The sequence below is a fragment of the Triticum dicoccoides genome, chromosome 1B (assembly GCF_002162155.2).
Source record: "Triticum dicoccoides isolate Atlit2015 ecotype Zavitan chromosome 1B, WEW_v2.0, whole genome shotgun sequence".
In the NCBI taxonomy this organism is placed as follows: Eukaryota; Viridiplantae; Streptophyta; class Magnoliopsida; order Poales; family Poaceae; genus Triticum; species Triticum dicoccoides.
In genome coordinates this window covers 562,400,600-562,410,551 of record NC_041381.1, presented here as the reverse complement: position 1 = coordinate 562,410,551, position 9,952 = coordinate 562,400,600, and the positions used below count along the sequence as shown (strand labels likewise).

Below are 9,952 nucleotides of genomic sequence, written 5' to 3'. Positions count from 1 at the left end.
GGTCCTGCTTGCACTGACAGTTAACTGCACCTGACAGGTTCCAGTAGCTCCGCTGCAGATACCGAATGAATTTTCACCTGTTTTTAACCATTCATGGATGAATGGTTCGGATGAATCCACCAACAATAACCCCCCGGAGATTGAAATTCCAACTTTAATTACATGGAGTCAAGGAGGAAACGAGGTGTTTGTGGAAGGATCATGGGATAACTGGACATCAAGGTTTACCCTTTACCTGATGTGTTATTCGAATGTTCTATCCAATTCTGAAAACGACATGCTAAAATACCAAATAAATATCCATATGAGTACTTTCAGGAAGGTGTTAGAGAGGTCTGGGAAAGATCACGCTGTGTTGTTGGTTCTGCCATCTGGAATATATCATTACAGGATGATTGTTGATGGGGTGCCGAGATATGTGTCCGAACTACCTCATGTGACTGATGAAAGAGGGCAGGTGGCCAACCTCCTTGATGTCCATGTCAGTAAGGATTATATCTGTCTGTCTATTTCAGCATTTTGCTCCGGCCTTGTCCAAAATGATATTCCAGAATGTAGGTTCTTGATTTTATCTGAAAGCATCTCTGTTTTGGTCAGGAGTATATCCCAGATAGTCTTGACAGCGTGGCGGAGTTCGACGCGCCCCCATCGCCTGAGCACAGCTACAACATGGAGTTCCCAACCGATGAGGAGCTTACCAAGCAGGATCCGCCCGCTCTTCCACCTCAGCTTCTCATGACCGCCCTTGGTGGCACCGATCACTTCGACGAGCACGCTCTGAAGCCGAAGCCGCAGCATGTCGTCCTCAACCATCTGTTCATCGAGAAAGGGTGGGGGGCGCAGTCTCTGCTCGCCCTCGGGCTCACCCACCGGTTCCAGTCAAAGTACGTGAACTTCGTGCTCTACAAACCACTGGTGAGGAGGTGACCGATGCTGCTGGTGGAAAGATGAAAGATGAAAGAAAGCAATGGCGGCTGATTAGGACTGATGGGAGTGAATAAGAGAGTGTAGTTTGACAATGTACATAAGGGGGATTCAGGAACCATCTGTTTCTCTTTCTTTCTTTCTTGAGTGAACTGTTCTTGTGGTGTGGGGTTTGAACCGTCTGGACCCTGGCGAAATGAAACAAGAGGGAGAGTTGTGAAAATGTCTGGTCTTGTCTTGTGATCTGTTGTGTCAGATATTAATCCAGTCGTCTTGTTTGTGTTGGATATGTTGTCTGCATTTTATTTTTGTCTTAACTTTTGAGTGAACTGGTAGGTGTGTGCAGTTCGGTAGGATGGACAAAGTTGAGACGCCAATGTGTTGTTGGGAGGCGTAGGTAACCAAGACACTGGAAGAAAAGAATTCCATCCAAACACATGTGATGTGGATGCTCATACAAAAAGAGACCGCCAGGGAAGAATGGTAGCGTCTCGCCATCACAAAGCTTAGCCGCATTTGTCAAAAGGCTCAACAGCGACAGGGACGGTTGGAGCTTTAATCCCGTGGAAGATCTTCTGTGACCAATCATCTTCCTACATTGTGACGATGGGAATAACTCGTTTTCTTTTCTGAACCCCGTCTTCTGATAACTGTGACGACGGGGAATTTTTTTCTCTTTTCTTTTCTGAATGAACTTGGGCAGTGACAAAATAAACTGTATACCAAAAAAAGGAACATTTCTTAGAGAGAGACAAAATGAAAAAAAAAAGGTCTGAACGGATGATACTTTGCTGTTCTGACAAGAAACAAGCTGCTTTGGACAAAGCTCCGGTTCTCCAAGCAATCAGAGGCCAGATTTTGTCTTCTACATGGTATTAAGAGGTCAGTTTTTTTCTTTTTTGAGACAAATTTAGATGTCAGATAGTCTTCACTCAGCTGATCTCTCCGCGAAATAAGCCCACGGGCCTTTTCATCGCGAGACGCGAAAAATGCCCGTATGCTTGCTGGGCTCGGACGGACAGAGCGAAATACAAGAACAGGGCCCGCCCCAGCAAAGGCATCGCTTTCGGCTCGAAACAGCGCATTGATTGCCACGTCACAAAGATAACGACGAGGACGTGTTTGAGGTCAGCCTTGACCTTAACTTCTTGGCCGGCTCCTGTGATGTGAGCGATGGACTGGTGTCTGATCTGACGGTGACGGAGCAGTGACCTGGTCCGGCTTGCTACCTCCATCGCCTTGACTCGTCCGCCTCTTCCCTCCTCGCAAGGCTTGAGATAAATACCGATCACATCGTCCCATTTAGTACGGCGACTTTGTTGTGACTTTGAAGAGGAAAAACAACGGACCGCAATGAGTTGATTTATTATGTCAGTCTCCGGCAAGAGAAAAAGAAAAAAATGAACAGGAAAAAATTGAAGAATGAAAAGGGGAAACTAATTAATTCTAGACGGGAGCAAATTCGTAGTATCTAACGAGTCACAACATTTCAAACCAATACTCATTGAATAGACAAATTATACACTGGAAAAGTGCATCGCAAGCCCTAGTGCATCAAATACTTTCCCTACATCAATGAAACATGTAAGAGCATCTACAGCTGGACATAACAAATATGACCCCTTAAACACCCGCGGACGCGACCGGTGCCTGTCCGTTTTGAGCCCCTATTTATCTATCCGCGCATCCATAGTCCTCAATTTTTTTTTCATATGTCTGATCACTTGCACGTGATTAATGGAGATGAAGAGAGAGAAACAAAAAATGAATAAAGAAAAAGAAAATATGGTCTAAGGTGGGGCCGCGTCATATGTGGCGGAATGCCCAGGCGCGTCCGCGAGCCCACATATCCTCCCCATATTTGATATGGATATGAGGGTTCGGGACAGCCATGGCGTACATGGATAATATGAGGGATCCGGTTAGGTCATGTTTTTCCTTCTCTCTCCTATCCGGTCACTGTCAGGGCGCATCCGCGGGCTTACGAGGGATGGTTTGAGACGTCCGACTGTAGATGCTCTAATCTTGCTAGTTGTTCGGTTAACGGAGCTCCATTACGTGCAACTAGACCCGGGCATGGGCAGCCTGGCCTAGATAGATTGGTCGGGTTCGGCTCAGCTTTTCCGCCCCGAAGCCCAACCCGAAAGCATGAAAAAAGCCCAAACATGGCATAAATGACTACTTTATTAGAAATATTAGTATATTATATCATTTAAATATTATGAAATTATCATTTTAATTTTGAAAGTGCGTTGTTTATGTGCTTCGGACTAGGCCGGACTCGGGATTGGGATTTTGAGGTTGGGCTTTGTAAAGCCCGGCCTGAACTAGCCCGGTCCGGTGGATGCACAGGTTATGTGCGACATGGCGCTGAAACGAAAGAGAGCATAATTGTAAATTGTTTCGAGTAACGAAAACCAACAAGAAGATAAGAAAAGATTTATAGTCCCTCCGACCCATATTACCTGTCGCTGATTTAGTACAACATTGTACTAAACAATATGGGCCAAAGGGGCGAACCAACCTGTGGTTGAATGGTTAGATAGACTGTGATATCCTCAACCCACCAGGGTTTAAATCCTGGTGCTCGAATTTATTTCTGGATTTGTTTCAGGGTTCAAAAAAGAAAATATGGGCCGAAGGAAGTATTTTCCTCTATAGTTATTGGCATATATGTTCCACTTGATTATACTTTCAAAATATTTATACATGTGCCTTTCTGTGTGCTTTTTTTTCCTTTGCAGCACACTTGTCGTTCTCTTTTCCTTGGCTCTCTATGTCCTTTGGGATGCTTCATACACCATAACACTTTTCATCATTGTTGATATGATAAATAATAGGGACAATCTTTCATGGCTGTCATGTATCAACTCTCATCATGACGGCCGCTGCTCTCAGCTCTCATTGTTAATTCTTTATTAACATGGAAACCTCATAACTCAATGGAGCCTAAAGTATAGAATCCTAAAATCCACACAAAAATATAAACATGGAAACCATTGTGCACAATCGAGTATGAATGGAACCGTAGATTGCCAAGGATCCAAGGAAGGAAAAAGGAAAAAGGAAGGGGGAAAAGAAAAGGAAAGGGGAACCGGATACAAAACCGGCGGTTCGAGCAAACCTTCCCCCTCGTTAATCGCTAGCGGTCTATAAAACCCAGCCCACGGACGGGGGCACGGACAGGAACGCCAACCACCGCGCCCCGTTTATTCCCCTCCGGCGCAGCCGCCCCCGTGTCCTGTGCGCACCTTCTCGAAGCCTCCTCCCTCCCTCATGGCGGACCAGCTGACCGACGAGCAGATCGCCGAGTTCAAGGAGGCCTTCAGCCTCTTCGACAAGGATGGCGACGGTAACCCCCTTTCCCCTCTCTCCCCTGTCTCCCGCGGCCGGCCGGATCGGGCGCCGCCCGGGCTCGATCCGGCCGAATTGGGTTTTGTCTGGGGGCGCTGTGGGCAGGGCTCTAGATCCGGTCGGTGATGCCTGGGTTGCGTGGCCTTTTCAGGCCTTTGCTGTTGTTCTAGGCCTGCGCGGGATGGATGCTTGCATCTGATGGGGTCGTTTGCTCGCGGCGGGCTGCGGGCGGATTGCTCTGTTAAGGTGGATTTCCGACTTGTAGGATTTCGGGGTGCTGTGGTAGGAACAACTCGGGGGCGGCAGCTACTGGTTGCATTTAGGAGCTAGGGTTTAGAGCTGTAGAGTGTTTTGGAATTTCTAGTGACAGAGATGAGAATTAGGTTGTTGTCATGAAGTGGTGTGAAGAAAGGGTCAAGTTATCTAGGTCAACGAGCTTCTGTTTGGTTACAATTGTGGAAAACCAACGAGTGGACTAGATGGAGAATTGGAGGTTGATCTGGCTGTGATGTACCAGTAGAATGTCAAGGATTTAGTCAGGATTTCTCATTGAAAAGACTTATTGGTGACAGTACCAGCATGATCTAGCTTCTGATGATAGCCTAGAAGTTGGAGATCTGGTCTTCACTGTGTAGTCTAAGACCAACACTTGATTTGTAGACTCCTCTTTTCCTAGTGTCGTAGCTCATTTCTGCATCATTTAATAGTTATTTCCTTGCTTGGCACATTAAAGGACTATGTTTCAGCATGTCTTTAGATGCAAGTTGGTCTGGTCTGTGATCTGTGTCATATCTAATCGTATACATGATGACTTGTAGAATTGTAGGTTGACTTTTGATTTCATATGTTAAATGGACAGCAAGAACTACATTTTGTTTACTTGATAGGATACAATCCAAATATGCTAAGGCTCCGTTCGCTGCAAAGGTTAAGAAAACTGTGGGAAACTGAAAAACAGAGGAACGTCCTGGGAATCGGCTGGTAAAACTCTAGATTAGAAGTCTGTAGGAAAGCTGAGAAGATGTGTTCGGTAAAGCAAAGGAAGGCAAAGGTATCTGTAGGTCCCACTAGTACAAAGCATGGTCGGTCTATTTTCTCATCCACTCGTTGATGCGTCCATCTGGCAGTGGTGGGGTCACACAAAGCAAGGCAATGGTGGTGCATGCAGGTCCAGCTAAGATTTCCTGTACTTTGCCTCGTGCTTCCGCCCCAAAAAAGAGCTTGCACCGGATGTTTTCTTTTGAGCGCTGCTACACAGACGACAGATTTGGACGATCAGCGGACGACACTACACATCAAGCCGTTGATGAGTTAGAGCAAAAGCAGACAACACCGTCCATTCCTGCATCGTGTGGGGTTCGGCCAGCTAGTGTCGTCCGTCCAGCAGTTTTGTTTTCTTTCCTGTAAAACTGGAGGCTACAGCAACTTTCCTTTGGATCTTGAGGAGCTCATTCCTGCACACCGAACGCAGTCTGGGAGAACTTTCCTTCATTTTTTATTCCTGCAAGTTTTCCTTTAAAATTCCTTTGCACCGAACGGAGCCTAAACCTAAGCACTGCTTTCTTAAGGCTTCTGCCTGGCGGTCCATCATTTCTTCAGCTGATGCATGATTCATAAATTGATTTCTAGAATTCAGTATGTTGAAATGACACTCTAGGAAAGCGTCTGGCAAGTTAACCTATCGTATTGTTCCCTTCACGTTACCCAGCTGGCCTATAATATTTAATCCTTACTGCTTATCCTGCATACAGTTCTTGTTTAAAGCCATGTTTGTTTACGATTCCCAGCTGTTCCAACTTGCAGCTCATTATAGTAACAATATATAGGTGCGTGTAAGTGGCCAACATGCTGATTGGAGGTATTATGACATATCATGTGTTGTTAGGACAATAAGAACAACTTAGTCGCACATTGGGTATTTTATATGCGGCGAACAGACCAATCTAAAATCCCTAGTAAACTCACTCTTATTTTATTTCGTAGCGCTAGATAACAAATGCTTGTTGATGCTGAATTTCCTGCAGGTTGCATCACCACCAAGGAGCTCGGAACCGTGATGCGGTCCCTCGGGCAGAACCCCACGGAGGCGGAGCTGCAGGACATGATCAACGAGGTTGACGCGGACGGCAACGGCACCATCGACTTCCCGGAGTTCCTGAACCTGATGGCGAGGAAGATGAAGGACACTGACTCGGAGGAGGAGCTCAAGGAGGCGTTCCGCGTGTTTGACAAGGACCAGAACGGGTTCATCTCGGCGGCGGAGCTGCGCCACGTGATGACCAACCTCGGGGAGAAGCTGACGGACGAGGAGGTGGACGAGATGATCCGGGAGGCGGACGTGGACGGCGACGGCCAGATCAACTACGAGGAGTTTGTCAAGGTCATGATGGCCAAGTGAGGTGGCGGGACAGGGGGTGTCCTCCCACGAAATAAGCTTAAAATTTGCTCTCAAGTGGATTGGAATGGAATGCCAGACAGACTCGCAAGGTTGTATTTTGTGCTATGTTTTTTAAGTACTGTTGCCTGTTGGGTAGCTGGTCGGGTTATCTTGTAGCGGTGTAGTCGTGGGGAGCAGCATCGGATTTACCTGGTTTCTAGTCTTATCATGGAATTTAGGGGCTTTGTGCAAATCTCGGTTTTGCCCTGCGGTTTGCTTGTATGCTTGGGTTGTGTTCAGCTCCAAAATGCTGGCCGGAAGTACATTTTGTGGATTCCATTTGGCATGCTTGGTGGTAGACTGGTAGTGATCTCTGAACTGCGCTGGTGCAAATTCGTCTTGTAGATGTTGGACGACGAAACAGAACTACAGCGAATCCAACAGCTGCATTGTCGGAATCTAAGGCCTGGTTCCCAGCTTTCCCATAAGTCGCCTCCCTCATTCACTGAGGCTGCTGAGGAGAGACGGCTTATTTTTTAAGCCGGTCAAAAGAACTGGTCCTAGATCCAGCTCCTGATGCCGCGATTCCCTGCTGTACTCTGTGGGTATTTGCAAGTTGTACCATATCTTATGATTGAACGAAACCAAATGTGGTGGATGGCACGTCGCTCTTGTGTGGCAACAATATGGCATGGAAGTAGTAATAATGCTATGCCTATGATGATCAATTGTTGGGGACATGGCTGGTTGGTGCCAGCTCGTTGAGCTATTATTTTTCCCTTTTCAACATGTCCGTTGTTTTTATCAAAGCATAAGCCATTGATATTTTTATCATAAATAAAAATGCTGAAATGGCAGAGTTCAACATTGGTGTCATCTGTCATGTGCAGCGACCGTCAGACTAGGCGCTGAAAACTGAACTGCGATTTGCTTCGGAGAATAACAAGAGAGGGAAAGTTGTCATTGCTAATCTTTTTGACCTGTCAAAAGAAAAGAAAAGCGACCTTCGCTAAGTTGCTTCATCATGACCAACAGCCCGGACAGCAATTAGGCCATTTCCTTCCCAAATCCCCTCTCCCTTCAGCAGGTCAGCTCTCTCTGGTCTCTGCCCGCCATGGCGGCCAAGCTGACCAAGGAGCAGTCGGACGAGTGCAAGGAGGTGTTCGACCTGTTCGACGGCGACGAGGACGGCCGCATCGCCGCCGGCGAGCTGGTCACGGCGCTCCGCTCGCTGGGCCAGAACGTGGACGAGGACGAGGCGCGGGGCTTCCTCGAGGACGCGGGCGCGGGCGGCGCCGGCGCCGTCGACCTCCCCACGTTCCTGGCCGTCGCGGCGCGCAAGGCTAACGCCGGCGTGTCGGCCAAGGGCCTGGCCCAGTGCCTGGACGCGTTCGACGACGACGGGAGCGGGGTCATCCCCGCGGAGCAGCTGCGGCAGGTGATGCTCACCCACGGCGACCGGCTCACGGAGGAGGAGGCCGACGAGCTGGTCCGCAAGGCCGACCCCCGCGGCGAGGGCCGCGTCCAGTGCAAGGAGCTCGTCAAGGTGCTCATGAACAACAAGTGATCCACGAGCTTCGCTGATCTGATGCATTGATCGATCGGCCGATCTGGGGACTGGTGGACTGTTGTCCGGTGAGGAAATGGTGCCATGTTTCTTGATTTGGTGATGCACTCCTACTGGTTTTGCTGTAATATTGGATTCGATGCGAATGCTCTGCGTACGCGAAGTTCTTCTGGCTGCAATATGTATACTGCCTTTATTGCGTTGTGCGTATGCATACACAAATTGCTTTAACGACGATTTTGCACATGTATCAAAGACATTGCCGGCGCAAATCCAGTGCGCTGCTTCCTTGGTTTGGTTAATGAAATCGGTTGGATTTGAAAATGGATATTTTTCATACCCCGCCGTTTCAATTTACTTTGAAAATCAGCAGAGTACTTAGCATGCTTTTTTACGGATTTACTTTGCATATTAGTATTGTCTTAAGTTAAACTTCATAAATTTTAAAACAAATTATAGAAAAAATTATCGACATCTATAATACCAAATCAGCACCATTAGATCCGTCATTGAATACAATTTCGCATCATATTATATGGAGAAAGAGGTAATACTACATGCATGCATGCATGATGGGTGAATGGACGGATAAAACATACAATTAACAAGAGGGAGGAAGTATCTTCCAAGGCGAACTTCACTTCATTTTTTGTGGAAATTACAAACATCATTTGGCAGGCCTTCGCTAGAGGGGGTACCTTATATTGAGGCTAGACTAGAAGTGGTGAATCGCCGGCTTCTTCATCGGCCAGAGAATGCGCATGGTATGTGTTGAGCTAGTTGATCCCCTCCCATTTGTTCCAGAAGGGATGGTGGGGTTTGGTGTGGACACCGAAGGTAGTAGTTGCATCAAGAAATCTCTCACTCTTCCGATGTGTGGACGGCGCTGACGATCCGGGTTGACACACACGAGCCCGATCTCCAACACACTTTTGAGTTCCCCGTCAAATTGGGCCCTTAGCCCATTGTCAGCTGCACAGAGAGTTGTATTGTTCGCTTGACATTTTAGGACCTTCTTGATAAGGCTGTTCTTGCCACTAGTCTGCATGGTCGGTTTTTCACTGCAGACAATCTCGAGCAACATGACGCCTAAGTTGTACACATCAGACTGCCCACATGTCTTTCCGGTCTCAAAATATGTTGGGCGTTGTATGATCGGAGTCCCAGTTATATTCATCGTCGTGCGCGGGGTTTGGGTATGGTTGACTTGTTTCACCAGCCCAAAGTCAGACAGTTTAGCATTGAAGTCTGTGTCTAGCATATTACAATACCTGGCTTGATATCTCTATGCACGATGGACTTGCGATATTCGATGTGGAGGTATGCAAGACCGGAGGCAATTCCAATTAGAAGGTTGCACCTGAAACACAAAACACATAGTCTCTGCTAGATAAGACACCCCTTGAAGTCAAGCTATATTTACTAGGATATTCACTCGGAGATAAGATACCACTTGGCGTGCTCTAAGAACACCAGAAGTGACCCCTGGATCCCCGCAAGGGATAACCTCCAGTTAGTTTTTTTTAGTCTAGGAACCTCCCTTTTTTTTTGAGCAACTCTCGGAACCTCCGGTTAGTTGCTCTCAGCCATATCATTCCCTGCCGCGGTCAGCGTCACCGTCATCGTCTCAGTCGTCAAGGCAGAGCTGGCCCCCGGTCACGCAGGGCCTAGGCCTGGGGCAGCTCCTATTCGACGCTTAGGTCGCCGCAAAGCGACCACGCGCGTACCCC

General features: G+C 47.6%; 3 protein-coding genes across 3 annotated transcripts in view; all 3 read left to right on the top strand.

Annotated features, from left to right (window-relative positions):
• Positions 1 to 1,147, top strand: part of LOC119348769 (SNF1-related protein kinase regulatory subunit beta-1-like) — a 3,214-nt gene extending 2,067 nt beyond the window's left edge. Inside the window, exons 2-4 of the mRNA XM_037616760.1 lie at positions 38 to 222; positions 319 to 481; positions 598 to 1,147. Coding sequence (XP_037472657.1) covers positions 38 to 222; positions 319 to 481; positions 598 to 927 — 678 coding nt within the window. The 3' untranslated portion in view covers positions 928 to 1,147. The remainder of the gene's footprint in view (positions 1 to 37; positions 223 to 318; positions 482 to 597) is intronic.
• A 2,946-nt stretch (positions 1,148 to 4,093) lies between these two features.
• LOC119348770 (calmodulin-2) lies at positions 4,094 to 7,001 on the top strand. The gene is made up of 2 exons (XM_037616761.1): positions 4,094 to 4,276; positions 6,303 to 7,001. Exons 1-2 carry the CDS (start codon positions 4,201 to 4,203, stop codon positions 6,674 to 6,676), a joined length of 450 nt encoding a protein of 149 aa, XP_037472658.1. The 5' UTR covers positions 4,094 to 4,200; the 3' UTR covers positions 6,677 to 7,001.
• A 567-nt stretch (positions 7,002 to 7,568) lies between these two features.
• LOC119348768 (probable calcium-binding protein CML9) lies at positions 7,569 to 8,477 on the top strand. The gene has a single exon (XM_037616759.1). The coding sequence runs from the start codon at positions 7,770 to 7,772 to the stop codon at positions 8,220 to 8,222; it is 453 nt and encodes a 150-aa protein (XP_037472656.1). The 5' UTR covers positions 7,569 to 7,769; the 3' UTR covers positions 8,223 to 8,477.
• Positions 8,478 to 9,952: the final 1,475 nt, after the last annotated feature.

Excerpts from the sequence above, each read along its gene's own strand:
- LOC119348770 (XM_037616761.1), top strand. The coding sequence starts at position 4,201 with ATGGCGGACCAGCTGACCGACGAGCAGATCGCCGAGTTCAAGGAGGCC. Across the intron at positions 4,277-6,302 it reads CTTCGACAAGGATGGCGACG|GTTGCATCACCACCAAGGAG; the intron begins GTAACCCCCTTT and ends AATTTCCTGCAG.
- LOC119348768 (XM_037616759.1), top strand. The coding sequence starts at position 7,770 with ATGGCGGCCAAGCTGACCAAGGAGCAGTCGGACGAGTGCAAGGAGGTG.